Source organism: Mesoplodon bidens (genome assembly GCF_964165515.1).
Source record: "Mesoplodon bidens genome assembly, chromosome: 9".
Classification (NCBI taxonomy): domain Eukaryota; kingdom Metazoa; phylum Chordata; class Mammalia; order Artiodactyla; family Ziphiidae; genus Mesoplodon; species Mesoplodon bidens.
Window position 1 is genome coordinate 45,735,951 of NC_138166.1, and position 26,186 is coordinate 45,762,136.

Consider the following 26,186-nt stretch of genomic DNA (forward strand, 5'->3'; position numbering starts at 1 on the left):
AAGGGCAGTTTGGCAACATCTTTAAAATTTTTCAAGTATGCCTTGACCCATCATTTCATGATCAGAAATTTCTCTTATGGACATAAACACAGAACTGTGCAAAGATGTTCATGGCAGCCATTGCCACAGATGTTTGTTAATGAGGAACAAGTTAAAAAAAATATATGGTACATCCATACCATAGATCTGCTATAGATGTTAAAAACAATGATCTATATGAACTAATAAGGAAAATCTTTGCACGTTTGGCAGATTATGACTTTTTAATAAGGTGTAGTGGCTACTTTTTAAATGAGAAATGTAAGGAAAAAACAAACCCTAACTGAAACCATAGATTAAATATGTACACACACACACACACACACACACACACACACACACACACAGAGTATGTTTTCTTGCCCATCTCTACCCCAGGTTCTCACCAAAGGTAACTACAGTTGACCCTTGAATAACATGGGTTTGAACTGCCCAGGTTCACTTACATGCAGATATTTTTCAATAAATATACTGGAAAACTTTTTTGAGATTTGTGACAATTTGAAAAAAACTCACAGATGAACCATGTAGGTTAGAAATATTGAAAAAATTAATAAAAAGGTATGTCATGCATATATAAAATACATATGATACTAGCCTATCCTTACATAGGCATAAGGTGAGTGATATTTAACATAGAATTAATAATGTGTTAGTTTTCCTGTTTTATAACTTTGTTTTCAAAGGATTACATTACCTTACAGGTACAGTATGCTCCCGCTCTGTCTATCCCTCCTTTATAATTTATGCTTCAGCAATTCTGAACTATTTACAGTTCAAAAATTTCTCAGTGCAGTGAGTTCCTCTACTCTTACTGTCTTTTCTGTCTATACAACATCCCCTTCCCTCCACCGTCCATACCCCAACCTCTGTAAATCCCATTAAGCCAGTGTTTCTTAATGGCATAACTGACATCACGAGCTGGATAATTCTGTTTGGAGGCTGTCCTGTTCACTGTGAGATGTTTAGCAGCATCCCTGGCCTCTACTCACTAGAGGCCAGTAGCATTCCCCCTAGCTGTGACCCAAAATGTCTTCAGACACTGCCAAATGAATGCATAAAATATACGTAGATTATATACTAGTGTATCCTTACATTCGCAACTGGGTGACTGAAGTAACTAGAGAAGGAAGAAAAAAGCTTACTTTTCACTACAATCCTGTGTGTTTTAAATTTCGTACCTCTTCTAACCTTTCCACTGCTACCACCCTAATCCAAGCCACCTTTCCCCCTTCCTCTTACTCTCCCACTTTTTCTCTCCCAACTACTGCAACAGCCTCCTAATCAACTTTTCCCTTTCTTCATCCTTGGCTTCTTCAATCCATTTTTACCAGTCTTTTTAAAAGTTAAATCAGATCATGTCACTCATTTGCTCAAAACCCTCCAGTGTCTTCCCAATGTCACTCAGAGACAAAACCAAAACCTTAAGATGAACTTCACACAGTATGCAATCCTACCCTCCACACTCCTCTCTTGCTGATCTCTCCTTCTAGTATTTGGTTTTTGTAGGTCAAAAAGGAACAAATAGCAATTTCAAAAACTGAACCTATTACTATCTGTTCCCTTGCTGTGTTCTAACTTTGGACTCCTTGCTGTTCTTCAAACACATGAGGGTCCTTACACTTGCTGTTCTCTGTTGGGAACACAACTCACCCAGATACTCACATGGCTCACTCCCCAACTCCTTCAGGTCTTAACTTCTCAGGGGGTCTTCCCTGGCCACCCTATTCCTACTCACAGCACCTATTAACATCTAATATATTACATATTTTACTTACTAATCTTGTCTATTGTCTCTTTTCTCCATCTTGATCAGTGGTTCTCAAACCTGAGTCTACATCAGAATCACCTGAAAGGCTTGTTAAAAGAGTTTCCGAATCAAGAAGTCTGGGGAATAGAGCCTGAAAATTTGCATTCCTGACAAGTTCCCAGATGATGCTGAGGTTCCAGGGACCACATTTTGAGAACAAATGTTTTAGAATGTAAGCTCCATGAAAACAGAGATTTTTGTTCACCTCTTCACTGCTTTACCTCTATGACCTGGCACATGGTAGGCAGTGAGATAGGTAAATGAATTTACTCTGTTCCCAAGGCACCCTCTGATTTGGTCTGCTATATGGTGCTAAAATTTTACTGAATACTATAAAAGATAAATTACATGACTGTAATGAGTTAAACTGTGTCCCCCTAAAAGACTGGTGTTGAAGTCCTAATCCCAGGAGCTATGGTTGTGATCGTATTTGGAAATAAGGCCTTTGGAGAGGTAATCAAATTAAGATTAGGTCAGCAGGGTGGCCCCTAATTCAATATGACTGAAGTGCTTACAAAAAGGGGAGAACACCATACTAAGACAGAGACACACAGGGAGAATGCCATGTGACAACAGAGGCAGAGACTGGTGTGATGTAACTTCAAGCCAAGGAACGCCAGTGACACATGAAGCTAAGAGGCACGGAACAGATTCTTCCCTAGAAGGTAGAGCATGGCCCTGTCAACATCTTGATTTCAGACTTCCAACCTCCAAAACTGTGAAATGATAAATTTCCGTTGTTTTAAATCACTCAGTTTGCTGTACTTTGTTATAGCAGCCCTAGGAAACTAACACAATGACCAAAACTGCAAATGACTACACCAAGCTGTATAATTTCAAGTCTCCCTATTATCCAACTTGCACCAATTTGTTTTAATATATAGCTTTCATTGTGAACTAATCAGACTTCCTGTTTCAGAATCTCCCCAATTTAATACCGCCTCTCTCTGCCCTCCATGTGTCCCTTCAATGTGCAAGGCAGCTCACACTACAGGTTCTAGATAATGTACTCAGATTTTCTTTTTGGTTTCTCCTACCTTCCTATGGCCTACCCTATTTCACATACAACAGCTTCTTTATATTTTTTTCTTCAAGGGACACTTCTTATTTTCACACATTATAGATTTTGGCATGTATCTTCCCATAGGACATCCGAATTAGTTATAAACTGAAAATTTAAATACACATTCGATACACATTTAGAGTTCAAGATAAAATGCTAACTTCTCTTTTATGGAACAATTCTCCATTTTCTCCCCCTTATTCTAAAAGAATGACCTTAATCCCACTTAGGTTTGGGTAAAAGAATTTTGCCATATTCTTTCCACCTTGCTGTGGTTTGTACACTAGCCTCTTTACTCAAATCTCAACAAATCTTCTAAAAGTAACATGGTTGTACTGGGAAGCTTAAAATTTTAAGTGAATCTGAATGAAATTTCAGCATCAAGTTGTCCATTTTCCATTTACTGTTTGTTTACAGGTGCACTGTCACAAGAGTTCCAATCAATGATTTCTTCACACAGAAAATCTACTTTAAATTACCATGGTTTATAAAGTAAGCTGTAAAATGCAATTTTTATCTTAGTGAGCACAAGTCAATATACAAATAGTATATAGCATATACCTAAATGACACACTTTTCTATTTCTATGACTAGGTGATCATTAATTGGTATGTACTCCTAAATGACTGTGATAAAATTCTAATAATTTCTGGATACTGAATTTACTCAGAAATATAGACTAGTATAATCTATACCCCCAAAAAACCATATTTAAGAAAAATACCTATCTTTAAATGGGTAGTAACCACAAAATATTTTTAAAATGCTGAATCCTAACTAAAAAGATCAGAAAAACAGAAACTCCAAGCAAATTTAAGAGAGACATCTAATTGTTCTCCACTAGTACTAAAATACCACACTCTTTTCCTGTGAAGAATTTTAAGTGAGTCATACTTTCCTTACTAAATCACTGTTTTACTTAACATATGGTAAAAAGAGTTAACTGTTTGGTAACTTGAAACTTTACACTCAATTAAACTGTACATTAGTATACACTACGGCTGGCAGAAAATAAAATAAGTATGATTACTAAACACAATACTTAGAACACACAGCATCAAGTGACATTTATCTGATAAAAGTGTGGAAAGTTGCAAAAAGTTAGTTTTACCTCCTAAAACCTCAGATTCCCACCGTCTAAACTAACACCAGAATTAAACAACTTGAAATTATGCACGACACCTTTTCCTGGCACCCAGGCAGAGCTATCACTGCCCAGTTTTTGGTAAATGAACATATTTCTGTTCGTTACACATTGGCCTAATTACCTACTCTATTGCATTCAAGTCCTAACTTTATAATTAACTTTTAAAATCATAAGGAAACCAATTCATGGTTAGGATAATAGTTTTCAACCTGAAACGCTTCAAAAGGATATACCACAATAACTATAAGGAATTGAGAGAACTAGATTATAAATCTAGTCAACTTTTCCAAAGCTTGTGATGTTTTGTCATTTGACAATAATAATAAAGGGAGAAGGTAAGAGCTGGGCAAGAATAAATCCCCACCCCTAAATTTCGTTCATCCTTTTGCGTATACAATACATCCAAATTCAGAGCTGTAAAGCCAATTTGTCAGCACCTACGAATCCCATCACACTTGGTGGGGGAGGGAGGAGGGAAGGAAAAAACTCCTTTTCTCGTCCTCCACGCAGCTAGTGCCCAAACACACCTGCCTCACTAGAGGCTGGGAAATTTAAAAGAACAAATCGGCCACAGACAAACCTGCTGGTCCAAGAGAGCCCTGAGGAAGTCCCCCGGCACTTGCGGAAGGCGCCCGCTCGCTGGGCGCTGGGGCGGCGCGGCAGCCCGGCTGCTCTCCTGGAAGATGTCCACACCTGAGCGCCCGCAGGTCCGCAGGGAGAGGGCCCAGCGGGGCAGGACCGCTAAGTGCTCAAGCCGCGGGGTCCGGAGCGCAGCCCGTGTCTCACCGTCGCCACCCGACGGCAGGCGGCGCGCGAGGAGGCGAGGGTCACGAGAGGGTAAAAGGGAAGGACCCACGACCCAGAGAAGGGTACATGTCAACAAAATAGCGGCCCGGTGGGCAGGCGGCCCCAATGGCAGTTCGCAGAGACGCCGGGAGCAGGAAGTGCCCCGCGCCTCCCTCAGGAACCCGCAAGTCCCCAGCCCCGGCGACGGCTCCGAGACACCTGTTTGGCGGCGCCGGGGGAGGGGTTCCACCCTCCACGCTCCCCCACTCACACACTCACGCTCTGAGAGGGGGAGGGCGAGGGGAACCGAGACATTGGACCCACAGTCTGAGGGCGCCTCCGCCGGCGTACCTGACATCAGCCTCAGCTCCCTCTCGCCCCTCCGCGGGGGCAGAGAGGGGGACGACACGAGACCGGCGACCCTCGTTCTTCTCGGCAGCCGCAGAAGTGGCTCGTGGCTGCTAGCCGGGGCCGTCCGCTGCCGCCCAGATTATTCCCCGGCAGCGGTGGCGGCTGCAGCAGCGGCAGCAGCCGAGGCGGGCCCAGCGCGCGCTCCCGCCCGTTCGCTCCGCCCCTCCCCGCAGCGCGTCCAGGCCGCGGCCCGCGGACAGCGCAGCCGCCACCCAGGGCTCTCCTAGCGCTGACGTCGCCGCCGCCGCACCAGCCCCAGGGAAGGGAGGAGCGAGAGGGGGCAGGGTGGGGCGGGGCTACGATGACGTGTAGGCGCGGGGATTGGCAGCCGAGCGCACGCCCCGCCCTTGTGCGAAGGGGTCTGGGAAGTCGCGTTTTCTCTGGGCGATAGTCGCAACTCTCTTGTGGCTCCTCGCTGGCGGCCTCCGGCTTCCTGATCCTGGTCTAGGGTTTTGCGTTAGCTTGCGGACCTTGAGAGGAGTTAAAAGCAGTGAGGACCGAGACTGCGGATACCTGAGGGATCTTTGTCTGAGGGACAGGCTCTTACCCTGCAGGAGTCTTATGGCCTCTAACCTGCTCTTAAACAGTTCTTTTTACCCCTGTTATGCCCCCCTCCCGACTCTCTTTACTCAGTATCTCTCTGGCCTTAATGAAAGGAAATACGGCAAGATAGATACGCGAACTGTTGTTGCATAACCAGGTATGTGAACCCGCAGGGGCTGAAAACCCAATTAGTGATACCACAAAGCCTCCTGAAGGCACACGTGGTCTTTTGGTTCTATCATTACCTCACTGCTGTCAGGCAATGGCCGGAAGAGCTTCCTCGAATCCTTGCAAAACCTCACCACCCCCCACCCTTTAGTTGGCAAAGGGACTTTGTATCAGAAAACTGTTTTCGGATTAGAGCGAGGAGTCCTGGAGCGATTGAGGCAACCCCACAGCAGTCAGGAGGTGGGGTAAGGTCTTGACTTTATTGGTGTTAACCGTCGTTTACAAGGCCTAGCCTGAGGGTGAGAAAGCTACCCTGCTTCCTTTAAATGCCCTCCCAGTTCTTTAGTGCCTTGGCCTCTGGGCTGGAATCTTGGTTCCCTCCACCTATTAGCTGTGTAACCTTGGCAAGTTACTTAACATGTCCGGGAGAAATAATAACGTTAGTAAGGTATTGTTGTTGTCCACCCCCCTTTAATTTGTTTACATTCAGCTTTAGTGTAGTTTAGCAGTATATGCGATTAATAAATCCGAAAGAATCTTCCAAAAGAGTTTTAAAACATCTAGATTCTTATCCAAACCTCTCATTTTTTCAGATGAGAAAGCTGAGATCAGAAAGATAAACTGAGAAACCCGTTCTGGAAGAGAAGTGCAAGTATCTGATGTCCAGGTTAGTGCTCTTTCCTGGGCCCATGCCTCCAGACTTCTCTCTTGGATCCTTACCTCCATCATTTTCTTTCTTTCCCAGCCTCACCCCCTTTTCTTCCACAGCCACTGTGAAACAGGGAAAAGAGACCCTTCAGAGGTCAAAGTGTTCCAACTAGAAAGCAAAATAAAAGAAAACACCTCAGGATTCTTATTTTAATTTTATTAATATTTATAATGAACAAGGAATAATATTTTTCCAGTGAGCAAAGATAAGAAATCCTTCCAAGGATAAGCTCAGATACAGCATGTCTAAGATAATTTTCTTAGTGGCAAGAAGGTATGTTGACACAAACAACACCAGATCAAATCAGCCCCTCCTACCCTTCTGGGTATTTTTGAAAATAGCTATTATTTTCATGAAAACAATACATACTTATTCAAATACAAAAAAAAATTTTCCAAATCCCGTAATTCAGAGGTAACCATTTTTAAAAGTTCATGTTATACTCGTCCAGACATCTCTAAGAATAAAAAATACATAAAGATATATAAATACAATGTATGATAAACTGGATTTCATTATGTACACAGTTCTTTTCTCACTGAACAATATATGATGAATAACATCATTTCTAAAAGTTGCATAATGTCCATTAAGTGGATGTACTATCATTTATCTAACCAGTATTCTATTGATTCATTTCTGTTTTTTTCCCAAATGTTTACTATTTTAAACAATTCTGTGACGAGCTTCTTAATGCATGTACCTTTGCACAACTGTGCAGCTGTCACCTTGAATAAATTCCTGGAAATGACATTCATGTCAGCCAATTTTTCTTCATTATCGACTAGAAAAAAGAAAGTGTGATTACTTTGAATATAATTTATATGTGAGACTCAAAATGACCAGACTCTCCCATCTGAAACACAGATAAACCTTGGACAGTATGTTTGTCCGTCCGGTGTGGTGTTTCAGTAATGTATGTCAAAGCTCCTTGGAGCAGAATAATGTGTGTCAAGGCTCCTTGGAGCAGGGTGATAGACACTGATAGTTGATTAAACCCTTTCTTTCTTACTAGCAGAACTCTGATTTTTTTCAGGGTGACAGTGTGTCCAGTTAAAAATATTTACTTCCTCAGTCTTTAATAAGCAATGGTTTAGCCATGTGACCTGTCAGCAAAATGAAAGTAGATGTTGCTAGGAGAGGCTCAAAGCTTTATGGAAGAAATTTCCTGTTAGCCGTTGGACCTATACCTGTCCTTTATCTTACCTGGAACAGTGACATGATGCTAGAGGTGGAGCAGCCCTATTTCAACCGCGAGAACAAGATAATAGCATAGGAAGCCAGAGTGGCCTGGGTTCATGATTGCTTTGGAGGGTAAGCTTACCCAGCTCTGGACTGCCCACTTCTGGATTTGTTGTTATGTGAGGGAAAATAAATTCCTCCTCTTTAAGGTCTTGTTGTTTGGGTTTTCCGTTATAAGCACTGAATGAAAGTCCTAATTGATAGAAAAAGATAGGAAAAGTCATTATTTATTTAGCACTACATGTAGAATTTTTTAATAGGGTAAGATGAAAATGGGGGCACAAAATGGAAACAAGCAATGACAAAAAAACACTCTCTAATAAACTTAGTTTTCCTTTAAATACCCAAATATTACAATTAGATTAACAAATCTTTTTGTAATAGTTAGATTAAATTCTATAAATTAAATTATATTTACTGGTATAGTAGTTTTCAAATATGTTCACAGGTTCTTTCATACTTCTTTCAAAAGTGAAGCTTAATTCCCCTCACCTAGAGTTTGGACTGTACCTAGTGACTTGTTCTCATGAAGAGAATATAGAAATGCTGTAGTGTGACTTCTTAGAGGAGACTACAAAACATATGCCAGCTTTCTTCTTGCTCTCTCTCTGGGATTGCTCGCTGGGGAAAGGTAGTTATGTCATAAGGACACTCAGCAACTTATAGAGTGGCCCATGTTATGAATAATTAAGGCTCCAGCCAGTTAGGAACTGAGGACTCCTGGAAACAGCCATGTGAGTGAATTTGGAAGCAGATCCTCCAGCCCTAGTCAAGCCTTCAGATGACTGCATCCCTTGTCAGTATCTTTATTGTACCCAAAGAGAGTTTGTGAGCCAGAACCACTCAACTAAGCCACTCCCAAATTCCAGGCCCTCAGAACTGTACAATAATAAATGTTTGTTGTTTCAAGCCACTAAGTTTTGGGATAATTTGTTGTGCAGCAAAGATAATGACGATAGCTGGGTATAACAGAGCCTACCTAGCACAATGCCTGACACGTTTGTAGGTATTATTTGTTGCTTGAATGAGTAAACAGTTGAATCAATATATCTTTTTCACTTAAAGGGTAACATACAATGCTGGTATTATTTTTGTTCCCTGACACCTGTGTTATGTAAGGTTTTTCTGACATGATCATAGGGAGATCAATTGTGAATCTTACTGAGATCTGAACATTGACAATCCTGGAAGAAACATATAGTGAATAAAGCAATGGAACCCTTGAGACATGAATACTGCTCCCAGTTTTATCAGTGATTAGCTGAGAAGCAAGTCACCTAAGCCTTCTAAATCTCAGTTTCACTATCCATAAATTGGGGGAAATAATCCTGACTGGCCTCAAAAGGTAGTCAGTGTGATTATATGTGACAGTGTCATTCTTTTAATTACATTAGGTTTGTAATGTCTATCCTACTTTTTTTTTTAATTAGTTAATTTATTTTTGGCTGCGTTGGGTCTTCATTGCTGCTTGTGGGATTTCTCTAGTTGTGATGAGCGGGGGCTACTCTTCCTTGCAGTGCATGGGCTTCTCATTGCAATGGCTTCTCTTGTTGCGGAACATGGGCTCTAGGTGTGTGGGCTTCAGTAGTTGTGGCATGTGGGCTCAGTAGTTGTGGCTTGTGGGCTCTAGGGCGCAGGCTCAGTAGTTGTGGTGCATGGGCTTAATTGCTCCACGGCATGTGGGATCTTCCCGGACCAGGGCTCGAACCTGTGTCCCCTGCATTGGCAGGTGGATTCTTAACCACTGTGCCACTGGGGAAGCCCTGTCCTTTTTTATTTTTAAGCAATTGAGTATTAAATATTTTAGGTGTGTATAACATTGATTTTTCTTTCAAGAAGTGATAACTAATAACTGATTTTACTGTGTACCTTTGTAAAATATTAGCATCATTCATAGTAAGCAGTTAGGATTTAAGAGTATGGCAGAATGGTAAGTTATTATATGTCAGATCTCATTTTATTAGCCTGTTGAAATATGATTGCACTTTAAAAAGAATACATAATTATGACTGTCTCCTTTCTCTTTTCAGGACTTAATTTGTAATTATGGTTGGGTGTGTGCCCCTCTTTATGGATGGTTGGGTTTGTGCCCCTCTTTATGGTAACAGTGGTAGTTAAACATACTTAGTAACAAACATACATTTAACCAATAATTTGGTCTGAGTGTAAGCATTTATTCTAGAGCAAAATTACACCCAAGAGCAAGAAAATAAATGGTAGAATACACGTCTTTCTCTTTCAGAGAGGAAGACTTGGGCACAAAAGGGAAGGCTTTATATAATGGAACATCAGAGGTAAAGAATATGCAATTAGAGACAATGCATAATTTGGTGGTGTGACTAACTCCAGAGATAAATATATGAGGATGAGTAAGACAGAGCTTCAGTGTAAGATTCAAGTCTTGATAATGTAGTGGATGAATTATCGAAACTTCCTAGTTTTGTTGTATTTTCTTTCTTGTTCTCTGCTGTCCAGGTGTGACTCTAAATCAGTTGAAACTACTGACTCCTCTAGAGATCAGATTATTTGTGATTTTAGTTGACCCTGGCTACCTCCCATCGTTATTCACTTGAATAGGAAGAAGAAACGTAGAAAAAAAGAGAGAGAGCTTTCTTTTCTGGAGATAGTGTGCTTTTCAACGGAGCTTCTCATCTCATATTGAAACTTCCTGCCAGGTTACAGTATTTTCATTCTGTGGAACCTAAGAGAGCATTTTCCAAACAGTTTTTATTCCTTGCAGCTACATCTTCACAAAATCAACCAAGATTTTGAGACAGGTGGAAAGGCTAGTGTTACTTTCTGGATTGACTGACACATGAAGGGGATAAAGGTGGAGAACGGAGCAGAGGGGGAGATAAAGTAAAAAGGAAAGTCTGGGAAATACTTTTAATCTCAAGAGAAGAAGACTCAGCATGACTCACAACATGTTAGTTTGAAAGCAGAGACTGCCTTGTGAGCACTGAGGAACCAGAGAATACTCAACTTAGAAGGTTGGGCTCCCTGGGGTTACCCTGCGTTTCTCTAGTTTCCTGGAATAAGACTCAGAATATTCCTTAATTATATTCCCCGGTGGCTCAACAAAAGCAGAAAACATTTGTTGTAAGTGGAGTAGGTGATGCTTTAAAATCCGTAAGCAGTAAATTATTTATAAATGTGTTTGTTACCTCTGTGATTGTAAAGAACTGACTTACAAATTTTAGCTGCATAACGTGACACAATTTTTTTCTTCTTTCTTTTAAGTTGTATTTAAATGTTTTTAAATCTAAGAATGGATTGGGGTAGATATTTTGTTGGGTTTCTGTCCATCATCCATTGAGAAGCACTCTATTCCTCTTCCTTTTTCCTCCAGTTCCCATCTAGAGATTTGGTCCTCACAGCCATGTTTATATGATAGGACCCTTCTCCCTTCTTGATTGGATAGAGTTTGATCCTTGAAGGAATCTGAATCAATCACATTCTCTCCTCTGAGAATTTAGAATTGGAAGAGAGGTCTTAGTTTCTCTCTATTGAACACTGAAACTGTAAACCAAACAGGGGCTTGTAACCCAAACGTGTGAACCCAAGATAAGGGGAACTCATTGTACAGGGAGAGAGAAAAATGAAGCAGACTATCTGAGAAGAGAAACGACCCTGAGCTTTGGTGATCTCACAGAAACAGAGAAAGGGGAGAGTATCATTTTTTAGCTTCTCACAGACTTTTCATGACACCCGTCCCGCAAATGGCCCGACTACTCTTGAGTTCCATGAATCCCTCCACTGTATTCTTATATTAAGTTACACTCGTTATTGTTAAGTTAGTTTGAGTGGGTAATTTTTCCATTCTTTAGAGTGCATTTCATCACTTCTAAATAGTTTTTTTTCATTTATAAGAAGTAAAAAAGCATTTTGAAAGCTTTGGTCTGAGGAATAACATAAAACTTACGAAAAACTCAAAAGCTTCAGTCTTTTGAATAAAAAGCAAAATGGCAGAGTAGGAAGCTTCCCACTCTTGTTCTCCCACAGAAACATCGAAAAACAAGCAGAAACAGTCAGAATCAATTTTTGAGAACTCTGGAAAACAGTTGAAAGTTTACAGCAACCAAATGAGCACTGAATCAAGGCACTTCAAAATAGTAGGAAGGGCTGCTTTTGCCTTTTGAGGTGATCCGCACTCTGTAGAGTTTGTTTCTCCCAGGGCCTCTTGCCTTCTGAGATGACCCACACTCTGTCTGTGGCATGTGTATCTCCCTAAAGAAATCTGGTTTCCTGCTTAGTTCTCAGTGCAGAGCCTTCTTGCCTGCCTGCTTATATCCTTCACAAGTGTCCTGTATTAATAAATCTACTTCTTGCTTATCCCTTTGCCTCTCGCTGAATTCCTTCTGTGCTGAGACTTAAAGAACCCAAGTTGCATTGAGTCCTGAGACCAGGTGTGTGGTTCCAGCTGGGAGATTGTGGGTTCAAGTCCAATCTGGAGTGCAGCTGGGTTCGAGTCCCATCTGAGGTGTGATTGGGCTCAGAGTCCCAATCTGAGCTGTGTGGTTTCATCTTTGGAAGGCCACATAAGAAATTGGAAAGAGTGGCTGCCTCCAGAGAGGTGACCAGTTCCCCAACCAGAGATTGAACCTGTGCCCTCGGCAGTGACAACACAGAGTCCTAACCACTGGACCTCCAGGGAATTCCCTAAAATTTTATAATTTAGTTTATTCATAAGTAATAGAAAAAACTTTGATATCTGTAATGTACATTATGTGGCAAAGTTTATCAGCCCAGCTATTTACCAATCAAATTGATTTTCTGCTATCTTTATTTTATGAAGTGTTCTGCCCATTAAATTCAAAATAGCTGTGAAAAAAAAGTAGGAAGATCCTGTAGTGATTTACTTGTCCTTCCACTACCTCTACCCCTGCATGGGGACAGTCTTATAAAATGTCAGTTGTCTTAAAGTGGCAACAGTCTTAAAGCAGCAGTGGTCATAAAGCTGTTGCAGTCATAAAAAGGCAGCTATCTTAGAACGGCAACAGCCCGTGTTTCCACTGTGGGACTGTTTCCGTTCTGAAGGGAACAAAGCTGACCCTGTTCACACATTGTTGTAAAATCTGTTCTAATCTGTTGGGGGGTGCTGTGCAATGAATTGTGTCCCCCAAAACTCATATGTTGAAGCACTAATCCTCAATGTGACTGTGAGGCCTGTGAGGAGGTGATAAAGGTTAAATGAGGCAATAAGAGTGAGACTCTCATTCAATAGATTTAGTGCCCTGTAAGAAGAAGAGACACCAGAACTCGTTCTCTCTCTTTCTCTCCATCATGTGAGGACACAGTGAGAAGGCAAACTAAATTGGCAGGTACCTTGATTTTTGAATTTCTAGCCTCCAGAACTGTGAGAGGGAAATTTCTGTTATCTAAGCTCTCCAGGCTGTGGTATTTTGTTACAGCCGCCCAAGCAGACTAATATGGGGACAACCTAAAGGACGGATGCTAGGTGTTCCACTCTGTCTCCCCTAATTCAGAACTCAGGAGAAAGAGCTTGAAAATACTTCAAGCCAAATTAACAAGCCTCAGACACTTGGGGCAGAGATTATGGTTGAAACATACAGTAGACTGTCTAAGGCAAAAACTGGGGAGAGTTTCTTTGGGAAATTAGGACATTTAAAAGCAACTATGTATACGTGGGGATTTAGAAAGCTGTGTACATGCCCAGGGTAAGATACATGCTCAGAAAACACCTGAGAAGACCCTAAGCTTTTCCTTAGGCTGATCCCTTGGCACAATGCAAGCCTGGCAAGTTGAAGATCAGAGCCAATTTGCCAAGACTTGTAGGTTCCTAGCTTTCAGAGAAATTTCTATCTAAACACCAGCTGAACACAAGCTAAGGAACAGAGACTAATGACCACATTGACAAAGAATGCAGTCTTTGCAGTAGTAGTTTGGAAACAACATTGAACAAACTGACTGCTACAGCCTTCAACAACCAAAAAGTAGGAAGCCCTGTGAGAGGGAGAGAATCTGACTTCCAGGTACCATACTACAATAGAAACTAAATAGTTTTCATCAAAAAAATCACAAGGCATACAAAGAAACAAGAAAGTATAGCTCTTTCCAAGGAATGAAATAAAGAGGTAGAAATCATCTCTGAGGAAGTCCAGACACTGGAATTACTAGACAGAGATTTTAAAACAACTGTGTTAAATATGCTCAAAGAACTAATGGAAAACATGGACAAAGAACTAAATGAAATGAGGAAAAGGATGTATGAACAAAATTAGAATATCAATAAAAAGAATTATAAAAAGGAACTAAAGGGCTTCCCTGGTGGTTCAGTGGTTGAGAGTCCGCCTGCTGATGCAGGGGACGCGGGTTCGTGCCCCGGTCCGGGAAGATCCCACGTGCCGCGGAGCGGCTGGGCCCGTGAGCCATGGCCGCTGGGCCTGCGCGTCCGGAGCCTGTGCTCCGCAACAGGAGAGGCCACAGCAGTGAGAAGCCCACATACTGAAAAAAAAAAAAAAAAAAGGAACTAAAGAGAAATTCTGGAGCTGAAGACTACAATAGCCACAACTTGGACAAACTTGGCTTTACAACAAACCAGCTTTTTATGCAGAAGACTCCCATTGGGTGATGACATTCCTTAACTCAGATCATAACATTTGTCATGGTTTAGTGTGGTTTAGTGGAAAGATCTTGGACTTTGAAGTAAGATTGATGTGTTTGAATTATAGCTATAAATAAAAATAACAATGACTAACATTACTAACTAAAGTAGAGAAAGCTCTAAGAAGGAAGAACTCAGAGTTTAGGACTTGTCACATAATGTCTGCTACTTACTTGCTGTTATATTAGGCACTGTACTAAAGAGTTAACTAACTGATTTATTTTAATCTTCATACCAGCTCTCTGAAGTAGGTGTTATCAACCTTATTAACTGATAAAGAAACTAATCTTAGAGATTAAGCACTTGTAAGTAGTATAACAAGGATTCCAACCCAGTTTTTAAAAACTGCTTTATTGAGGAATAAGTGACATGAAATAACTATATATGCATAAGGTGTGTATATAATATGGTATTTTGACAGATGTATACACCGACGAAACCATCACCACAATCGAGATAGTGAACATATCTATTGCCCCCAAAAGTTTTCTCCTGCCACTCCCCACCCCACCCCATCTCCAAGCAACCACTATTCTACTTTCTGTCACTATGGATTAGTTTGCATTTTCTAGAGTTACATAAACGGAGTCGTACAATGTGTGCTCTTTTTTATCTGGCTTTTTTCACTCAGCATAATTACTTTGAAGTGAAGCCATATTGCATATATCAATAGTTCATTTCTTTTTATTGCTGAGTAGTATTCCACTATAAGAATATACCACAATTTGTGTATCCATTCACTTGCTGATGGACCTTTAACCCAATCTGACCTTAAACCGATGCAGCACTCTCTCTTCGGCTCCCTCAATTACCATGTGGTCTTGGGAAACCTAATTATTCTCTCTGAGGCTCAGTTTTTCTCATTGTAAAATGGCAGTAATGTGTTTTTTTGCCACAGGATTGTTATGAGTAAATCAGATAACATGTGAAAGCACTTAGTACTGTGCCTGGCACACAGTAGGTGCTTATAAATATCATTCATCTTTCCCCAGGAAAGAAAAATCTCCAGGAAGGGAATAAGGAAAAAAATATAGCAGTACATGCTTTTCTGGCTCTTTCTTCCTGTATTTTCACCTCATTCTTGAAGATTTCTCACTTTAATTTCCCCTGCTTGCATTTCATCTACACCCCATGAATATGATGTTCCCCTTTTCTCTCTGACCCAAATATGGACACAGACTCTTTCTTTTCCCCCAAACATGACTGAAATAGAGTGATATTTTCACAAAAATTAAGGGATAAATTAAAGGGGTCTAATTACATAAAACTAAGCAGTGTAAAAATAGTCAAGTCTCCTAGATGCCTGCTCCCATTCCAAATAATCCCAGCAAAATAAGTCAGAAAGCTTTTTGTTTTCAATTTTTATTTTGACATAATTTCAGACTTTACAGAAAAGTTGCAAAAATAGTACAAAGAAACTTCATACAACTTTTTCCTTGATTATTGTTTCAAAATTTTAACAACTCGAAATATTTTCTTATTCTTCTGACTCCAAAATTTAGGCTGAGTGGCTTGACAGAAAATACTCAATTAACTCAATATGGTAATAAATATAACAACAATACCAATTCTAAAAATTGCTTACTGAACCTGATAAGTGCCAATCTACTCAGTGTTGAACTTGGACTATCACCTACTCCTAATCCTATTACTATTATTACATTCATCTAATAGATGAAGATATTGACACATAGAGAGTTTTAGAGTCTTGCCCAAGGTCACACAGATAGAAATCTTGTCCTGTTGAATGCAAATGAAACCAACAAGATTCCTGACGCATGTTTTTAATGCGAATCTTTTAAATGAAGTATCTACAAGCTACAGCCTTTTGGCTAAATCCAGCCCCTAAAAGAGCTTTATTTAGTCCCAGATCTGCTTGTGCAAGGATCACCATCCTCTTATACAGATGAGTGGGCACAACCGGGTCTTCACTCCTTCCTAACCTGGCTTCTGTCTTTCAGTTATCTGGCCATCTTCTCTCACTGACTACTGTGATTTCTTGTCCTGCTCACAGAAAAACACCAGCCTGACTCTAAGTTCCAACTTCCCAAACACCATTTGGTCCTTCTAGTGAGGGTCTCAGGTCTATAGGAAATACTTAAGCGCCCAATAAAGTTGACGGGCAAGGTTAATCTTCACCAAGTGGGGGCATTTCTGGGGCATTTTATGATGACTCACTCCAGACATATTAAATGATAAAAACAATACTGTGCGTGTGATCAAAGGCAGCAAACCTGAGGTGGACGTAGTGATGCATTGCTCTGATCTCCCTTCAGGACTAAAAGAATTATTCCCCTAGCTATTGGGAGTGCTGCCAACAGACAACCCTCAGCTGCCAACCCTCTCAGGGAATTGCCTCGGGTGCAGCTACCTGCCTTAACTCAAGACCACACCTTCTTTCAGGGCACCCACATCCAGTGACTAATTAGCACAGGGGTATAAAAACCAGCCTCCCAACCTCAACCTGTAATATACTTTAGGTCCGTTCCACTGTCAGAGTTCCCCATGGGGTTGACTAAGGCCTTTGTTAAGACTACATCATAGTTCAGTGTCTCCTTCTGTCCAGTCTTGCTTCTTTCTCTTCCTTTTCACAGGCATTAATCTCAAAAAGTACTCCCTAATAAGCTGTATGTATTCTGATCTCTGTTTCAGAATTTTTTCTCTGGGGAACCCAGCATATGACAAAACCTAAAGCAAGGACATGTCCAAAAATGTGTAGTAGCTACAGGGATTATATCAGAGAAACCAGTCCCTGAGAACAATGTTAGCAGATGACAAAGGGAAAGCAGAATTATTTCCTTCTGTTTGGGCAGAACTGCCTCTATATACAAACACAGCACTAGTCAGAAGAAGCAATTAGTATTGAAAGAAAAATAATGAGCCATAATATATAAGCAATTTAAATAGAGTTTAAGCAACTGTAAGAGCATTATCAGTCAAGATCGCATTCCTTATTCCCATGTACATTAGACTTTGGTCAAGGATATAAATGATAAGGGGAAAAGACAGGGGTAGGGGTTAAGGATGGAAAGTGGAGGCTGGTAAGTAGGAAGATAACACTTTATAGTTGAAACCTGAAAGATCTAGATGTAAATTGAAGATGGTATACAAAAACAGAACAGAAAGAAACTTCTAGAGTTCAGAAGAACCAGAACTCTAGTTCTGTGAGGAGACCAGAATTTGTACTCTGTATAAAATGTGGAGAGGTTCTAGGGGCAAGAAGCATGCCCATGTGGGGCAGGAAAGAGTTGAAGGATAGAATAAAGATGAGGAAAGTTAACTAGTTTTGCTTCTCATGTGCAAATGGCCATTTATTGTGTTGTTGGTTTTTATCTTTGAAGTACAGACACATCCCCCAATTTATTAACATGAGTGAGTACAAAGCTCCCTAGAGTGTGAGAAAGGAAATGAGAAAAGAGACTGTGCTCCAGCTTACCAAGCTCCCAGCTGACTGAAAGGCCTGTTCCCTTTTCTGCCATTATATGTTAAGTATGTTTCTATGAACTGTTGTGATACTGTTTTAACATTGTTTCTTTAGAAAAATGCATCCAGGGCTTCCCTGGTGGCGCAGTGGTTGAGAGTCCGCCTGCCGATGCAGGGGACACGGGTTCGTGCCCCGGTCTGGGAAGATCCCACATGCCGCAGAGCGGCTGGGCCCGTGAGCCATGGCTGCTGAGCCTGCGCATCCGGAGCCTGTGCTCCGCAAGGGGAGAGGCCACAACAGTGAGAGGCCCACCTACCGCAAAAAAAAAAAAAAAAAAGAAAAATGCATCCATACTTCAAGTTGAATCACCTTAAAATGAGTTTTTGAAATACACCTCACACAGAGATAGGGGACTTCTGGTTTGCTAACATTAACGGTCTAGATGCAGATAAATAAAATTCAGGTGGTAAAACAGTGACTTGCCAAAGGCATCATGATCAAATTAAGCTAAGATTAAAAGTTCATGCACCTTCATTCAGTCTGTAAAACTTCTTTTTCTCTAAGGAGCATTTGTCTTGAAGAGATTATTGGGGAGGGGGGCCAGAGGGGAAGGAACAAACTACCATAATCCAATGAACAGACCACTTTCTTTTCTTTCTCTCTCCCTCTTCTCCTTTGCATTTCTATTTCTCTTCCAATCTATTTCTTTCCTCCTCCCTCTCTTCCTCTTCCTCTGTTTGGTTGGGGGGCAGATGGGGATTTTGTTTTTCTCTTCTCCTTTTTCTTTGTTTTCTGGTCTTTCACTGCTCTCAGTATTTGGCCTGGCTCTTTTGATTTTCTAGTCCTTATTTTTATACCTGCCACTCCTAGTAGAGAAAGGAATGTCACTATTACTATCTTTTTTTTTTTTTTTTGCGGTACGCGTGCCTCTCACTGTTGTGGCCTCTCCCGTTGCGGAGCACAGGCTCCGGATGTGCAGGCTCAGCGGCCACGGCTCACGGGCCCAGCCGCTCCGCGGCATGTGGGATCTTCCCGAACCGGGGCATGAACCCGTGTCCCCTGCATCAGCAGGCGGACTCTCAACCACTGTGCCAGCAGGGAAGCCCTACTATCATTTTTTAAAAAAACGTTTACGTTCTTAACTCTTTCTGGCTCTGTGCTAAGCATTATAAAAAAGGAAATTGTGTAGACAGTGTGTGACTTCCAAAAATATAATCTATTGTGAATTCCAGCTGTGATTTTATAATACCCTCATGATTCTTGACTTTTGTTGGTTTCTCAGTCCCATTAAAAATCTGGTGATAGCAATGAATTGCCTCCTTCCAAAAATGTGTAAGTCACAAATATACCCAATTTGCATGCAATTTCAGAAGGTGCAAAAACTCCCTGAACCCCTTAGGAGTTTATGACCTCATATCAAGAACCCTACTGTTGTCTCAATACATTTACAAATATCACACAATTTGAGATAGGAGTGGTATCTTAAAACATAATCCATTTTAATTCACTTCATTAAGAAAATCAATAGGCTGTATATAACAGCCATTTTTTGTGGTTGCAGAGGTAAAAGGGGAAGAAATGTTTTCAAATTACAAGTATATTATAACATTATCCAAAAGGAAAAAACACTTATTGAGTACTGCCTACTGTATACATACCAATTTCCTACATGATACAGCTGTTGTAAAAATTATGTCTACATATATTACATGTCTACAAATACACTACTATGTACATATGTATTATATATGTATACAACATATGTGCTTGTATAATATATAAAGCATATATGTTAAATTTTCACAACAGCTGTATTATGTAGGCCTCATCAGATAGGGAAATTGAGCTCAGTGAGGTCAAATAGCTAATTCAGGTCACCTGCTAGTGAACAATAGATGAGTATTCTAACCCACATCTAACTCCAGTGCCCCCTTGGAGGATGATTTCTTATTTATCTTTTCTACTTAACACAAAACTTAGCACATAGGAGGTACTCATGGAAGGTTGAATGTTGATTGAATTAAACTGGACAGGATCAAGTACAGAGCCCTGTAGTAGATTCCTGGAGACTAGAGACTGCTCTCCCCACTGCCACCCCCCATTTAATTTCATTTCTTTAGAGAAAAGGAATGGGGCATTCTAATAAGTTCTGAAGAGTAGAGGGGAGTCTACAAAATCGCAGAGAAATGTAGTAATTTTCCTCTGTTCATCAGAGAATTATGTTTCCAGCAGTGTGAGGGTAACAGGCTTGAATGTGCCAATTTTCATTTGGAAGGAGTGTACTGCAAAGTTAATGCAATATTAAGTTGAGGAAACCATTTTCAATTTAGTGAGTCCTTTGAATATTAAAGGAAGCATCCTAACTGAGGCTCCTGAAATATAAAGAACAATTTGAAACATGCCTAGGAGGAAAACACAGCAATTTTAGCATAAGGAAGTTCTCAAATGAAGTCTAATTTTAAAGGAAAAAGAATCTCATTGATTGAAGAAATTGTTCAGAACATATATGTACATATTCTGAGGCTAGCTAATGAAGGAAGCCATAATTTGAAGAGAGTTGGTGAGAAAATGAAAGTAATATCAGAATGTGGGCACCTCTTAGATAGAGGCTGATTATACTTTAAAAGAATGTTTAGGAAAGCTAATAAACACTCAAGTAAGTTGAACAGAAAATACATCAGAAGTAACTATAATCTTAGAAGCCAGTCAAGACAACAGAGTAATGGAGAATCAGTGACTGTTTCCTTGATTTAAAAATAAGCCCATCTGTGGGACTTCCCTGGTAACGCATTGGTTAAGAATCTGCCTGCCAGTGCAGAGGACATGGGAAGATCTTTCTGGTCCGGGAAGATCCCACATGCTGTGGAGCAACTAAGCCTGTGTGCCACAATTACTGAGCCTGTACTCTAGAGCCTGTGAGCCACAACTACTGAGCCCACGTGCCACAACTACTGAAGCCGGTGAGCCCTAGAGCCCACACGCCGCAACTACTGAGCCCACTTGCTGCAACAACTGAAGCCCACGCGCCTAGATCCCATGCTCTGCAACAAGAGAAGCCACCACAATGAGAAGCCCATGCACTGCAACGAAGAGTAGCCCCCGCTCGCCACACCTAGAGAAAGCCTGCGCGCAGCAACAAAGGCCCAACAGAGCCAAAAATAAAAAAATAAATAAAATAAAAATAAAAATAAGTAAGCCCATCTTGACTTCAGGTCAGGGCAAGATCATGATGTATAGTTTCTGAATTTTTCCAATCTTTTCCTAAAAATATAGTAAATAACTAGAATAGCAAAAGAAAAATTCTACTCACAACATCCTCCAGAAGACCAACCAAAACACCCCCATGAACCTCAGAACACCAGTGGGTGTTGCTTCACCCAAACCACAGATGATGTAGGACCCATACAGGACATGCCTAGGATTAGCAGCTATGCAGAACTAGTGGAGTAGAAAGAAAAAGTTTTAATGGTTCTATGAACATTGCAGTTCAACAACTGCCAACAAATCCTCAAAAAGAGAAAGTCCCTCCTTGAATGGGATTTTCAGCAAGTGAATATTGTGAGAATAACAGTGAAAAGGAGAAGGTTCCAGACTCTGGTTATGGGTGAGTGGAATAAAAGGTACACAGCTACACACTAAGGGACTATGGAGAGATCAGAAGATACTGCAGTGACTTAAGTGCTCAAAGAACTGAGAAAGATCTAATAAAAACTCCTTTCCTAAGGAAAATGCTACTGTGAAAAGAATTCAGATTGATCAGGACAGGAACTCTGAGGGCAAAGAGAGAAAAGGATCAAACTCTTTAGGGAGAGGTAGGACTCCAGAGAAGGCAGAGCTCAGAAAATGGGTATAACTACACAGAGTGGTTATTTAAATATATATTTGTGTATCTGTCTGTCTATCATCTATCTTTGTGATAACAGTAGTGGAGAGAGCTCCTAAGCAGTAAAGATAAGAAAGGTACCATGGTGCCTCTCAATCCCCTACAAGGGAACCACTTTCTAAAAGCACAGTACACTCAAATTGTTTATACGTGAACAACAGAAAAGAATATTGTCAGAAACCAAACATACTATTATTTTTTAAAAAATGGACTAAATAATGCATTCCAGAAAATATACAATCAAAAAGCAGATAAAAACTAAATAATATAACAGAATTATCTAAAAGAACTTAGGAAAACAATAAAAACTATAAAAGAACAGGACCTCCCTGGTGGCACAGTGGTTAAGAATCCACCTGCCAATGCAGGGGACATGGGTTTGAGCCCTGGTCCAGGAAGATCCCACATACCGTGGAGCATCTAAGCCCATGCGCCAAAACTACTGAGCCTAAGCTCTAGAGCCTGCGAGCCACAGCTACTGAGCCCGCACACCACAACTACTGAAGCCCACGTGCCTAGAGCATGTGCTCCACAGCAAGAGAAGCCAGCACAATAAGAAGCCCACACACCACAACGAAGAGTAGCCCCCGCTCGCCGCAACTAGAAAAAGCCTGTGCGTGCAGCAATGAAAACCCAACATGGCCAAAAATGAATAAATAAATAAATAAAATTAAAAGACAGACAATATTTTAAAAAAACTATAAAGAATGGCATGTATTAGAATTAGGAAACTCAGAATTTAGAAGGCTAAACATCAGTTGGAGATGGATATGATTCAAAACTGAGCTTAAGTCATTGTAAGGGCTGGTGTGTTTCCAGTTTACCCTTCCTTACTCATAAAATGTGTCCCTTTTTGGTCCCAATTGAGATTTATACATCCCCTCTTCCCTGCATGGCTAAGAACTCCAATTTTCCTCCAGTCCTTTGAAACTATCAAAAGTTTTGCTCAAATTCTCATCTTTTCAGCTACTGTTCTCATATAGGCAAATATCTCAAGGCTGAAAGCAATGCCACATACCAGGCTCTGGGATTCCCTTATTTTCTGGATAAAATTCCCATAAATCCTCACTTCCTGAGTGAGGATTCCTCAAATACCTTCACATTATTCTGAAACAACCTAGTCCACCATTGTCAGAAACAGAATTTGGGAAATAAAGTTGACAAAGGAGGAGAAAGAAAAAAGGAAAAAAAAAAAGGATTCGAAAGAAAAAGAATACAGAAGACAGGAAAAGAAGATTCAACATAAGTACAATTTATGTTGGAGGGGGAAAATAAAAGCAATAGAACAAAACAAATACAAAAATCCATAATGCAAGGTTTTCTTAAAATTAAAAAAAAATCGAACATCTGTATTGAAAGAGCACACCATCCATGGTCCATTGGAAAATGAACCCAGAATTGTCAACACCAATACATTACTCTGGTAAGACTGGACAACAAAGAAAAAACTCTGGATGTTCAGGCACAAAGATCAAGTCACTTATAAAGGAAAAATAAAATCATATATTCATCAGATTGATCCACAGCATAGAACAGTAGGGAAACATATTTAAGATAACCAAGGAAAGAAAATATCAAACAGTGATTTTTATACATACCCAAACTTGCTTTTAAGTATAAAAGTTACAGAAAAACAAAGCAGTTGTGAACATGCACGAACTCATGGAATGTTGCTCCTTGAGAAATCTACCTAGAAAACCATCTTCAGACAACCAACAGATCATAAGAGATGCTTCAGCTAAGTGTCAGGCACATAATAACTTGCCAATAAATGTTAATTTAACAAATGGATAGATATATGGATACATGGGTTAAAGAATAAACTTACGTATTTCAGGATATACCTGAGGGAAAAGGAAAGGGTCATCCATATTACTAGTTACCAGAGAGCTAGGAATATGAAGTCAAAAGAATCTTAGTTCTGAGAAAATTTTTTTAGATCAAGATGAATAAACCGTGTCAAAGATTTGCCCAAGACGCACAAATGGACCATGGATGAGCCAGGAAATAGATCCAGAGTTTTCTGATGCTTAGTGAAGTTCTCTTTAAAAACTCATGCACGAGGACTTCCCTGGTGGTCCAGTGGCTAAGACTTTGCACTCCCAATGTAGGGGGCCTGGGTTCTATCCCTGGTCAGGGATCTAGATCCCACATGCCACACTAAGAGTTCACATGCTGCAACTAAAAAATCCCACATGCTACAACTAAAAGATCCCTTGCGCTGCAACTAAGACCGGGTGCAGCCAAATAAATAAATAAAATAAAAACTCATTCACTGGGCTTCCCTGGTGGTGCGGTGGTTGGGAGTCCGCCTGCCGATGCAGGGGACACTGATTCATGCCCCGGTCCGGGAGGATCCCGCATGCCGCGGAGCGGCTGGGCCCATGGGCCATGGCCGCTGGGCCTGCGCATCCAGAGCCTGTGCTCCGCAATGGGAGGGGCCACAACGGTGAGGGGCCCACGTACGGCAAAAAAATAAAAACAAAAAAAACCTCATTCACTGACAAAGTGTAACCTTTAAATAGCATTATTCATTTTTTCCCCCAAAATAAACTAGTCCTGTTTTCTGTATCCCATAGTAAAATGTTTACTGAAAACTGGGCCACAACATTTTTTTCATCAACTTCAAAAATTTACAACAACAATTTATTTATTATAGAAAAATTAGGGGGCTTCCCTGGTGGCGCAGTGGTTGAGAGTCCGTCTGCCGATGCAGGGGACATGGGTTCGTGCCCCGGTCCGGGAAGATCCCACATGCCGTGGAGCCGCTAGGCCCGTGAGCCGTGGCCGCAGAGCCTGCGCGTCCGGAGCCTGTGCTCCACAACTGGAGAGGTCACAACAGTGAGAGGCCCGCGTACCACAAAAAAAAAAAAAAAAAAAAGAAAAAGAAAAATTAGGGAAAAATTCACTTACAATCTCATCATCTTTACCTTTTATTTTCTTGAGCATTGCACGATTTCATGTCATTTAACATCATAGTGTAACTTTTGCCTATCCCTAATTTATTCTCCCTTTATATTTGGTTGATATAAATCTTAAACTTGCCAAGCTGATTAGTTACAGCTCCTTGATACCTCTTGAAACCTGAAGGCAGTGTCATCAGATGGGGTTTTCATTGGGTGGGGAAAAAGAGGAAATGAGAGTGGGAGAGGACTGCTGTGTGCTGAGGAGAAAGTAGCCATGAGTAAGTAAACTGGAGGTAAATATGTTTGGCCTTATAGATAAGACCTCTCTCTTCCCCAGAGCCACATCCAGTTTTGGCATCTCCGTATGGTATTGCCATGGTCCAACAGTGCTAGGGGGCCGCATTCATAGCAATGCCTAAGAGACATGGTGACCGGAGGCACTACGTAGCAGAGGGCAGCCCCAGGTGTTGCATATATGATGCAAAAGCAAGTAAGATCACATCTAGGAGAGCTTCTGCTGACAGAGCAGATTTTCAGATTTTTGTTATGTCAGATATATCCCCAATCCTAAATAAACCCCTTGGGGAGGAAATAAAAACTTTCTTGATTTTGTGATAGAGAGATAGGGGCCAAAGATATTTAGTTTGAATATTAATGTGTATTGTGTATCTAGTTATTGAACTAGTACAAATGGATTAGTCTCAGATAGTTCATAGAATTAACTTAAAATTTTACTAATAGCAATAAATTTCTGATAGTAGACTGGGTTCTATTGGGTTCAATTCCCAGCTCTGTCACTAGCCACCAAGTCATTTAAGAAAGTTATTTCACCTCTCTAAGCCTCAGTTTTCTCATAAAATGTGAAAAGATAATAGTACCTAACTCATAGGGTTGTTGTGAGAACATCATGAAATAATGCATAAACATCACTTTAGTACAGACATTGGCATCTATTAATCCTTTTGTAAATGTTAGCTCTATTACTGTTAGTATCACTTCTAGGGGTCTAAAAAAGTGGTGAGTACCATCATAGAACATCTGACTAGTTTTTAATATAGCCAAACCAAAAAGAGTGTTTTTACATTAGAGAGGAAGGCATACCCATACACACCCCCACACACTCACTGAGTATGGTGTAAATTACTTGTGATAATAATCATGATCTTTTCTCCAAACCAGGGGTTAGCAAACTCCAGCCCACCATCTGTTTTTGTGTGGCCCACAGCTTAGGAATGGTTCTTGCATTTTTAAATAGTTGGGGTGAAAAAAAAATAGAGTTAATAAATCTTGGCAGGATAAGCCCAGGATATCATTTATCAAGAAATAGAATAAAATTTTTGTTAAAGGCAGAAATTTCCCTACGGAGGATAGGGTCTTTCTATAGGAAACCTATTGGCAGTGACTAAGAATCTATAATGTAGTGGTTAAGA

At 40.6% G+C, this 26,186-nt stretch overlaps 2 protein-coding genes across 3 annotated transcripts in view; one reads left to right on the forward strand and one right to left on the reverse strand.

Annotated features, from left to right (window-relative positions):
• The window catches only part of C1GALT1 (core 1 synthase, glycoprotein-N-acetylgalactosamine 3-beta-galactosyltransferase 1), a 42,411-nt gene extending 36,996 nt beyond the window's left edge, over positions 1-5,415 (reverse strand). Inside the window, exon 1 of the mRNA XM_081243392.1 lies at positions 5,197-5,415. Coding sequence (XP_081099518.1) covers positions 5,197-5,203 — 7 coding nt within the window. The 5' untranslated portion in view covers positions 5,204-5,415. The remainder of the gene's footprint in view (positions 1-5,196) is intronic.
• Positions 5,416-5,625: 210 nt separating this feature from the next.
• The window catches only part of LOC308622230 (uncharacterized protein), a 112,018-nt gene continuing 91,457 nt past the window's right edge, over positions 5,626-26,186 (forward strand). For both annotated transcript variants that reach the window (XR_014016586.1, XM_081243497.1), the window contains exons 1-2: positions 5,626-5,956; positions 6,561-6,634. The gene's annotated coding sequence lies outside the window, so the exon portion shown is untranslated. The remainder of the gene's footprint in view (positions 5,957-6,560; positions 6,635-26,186) is intronic.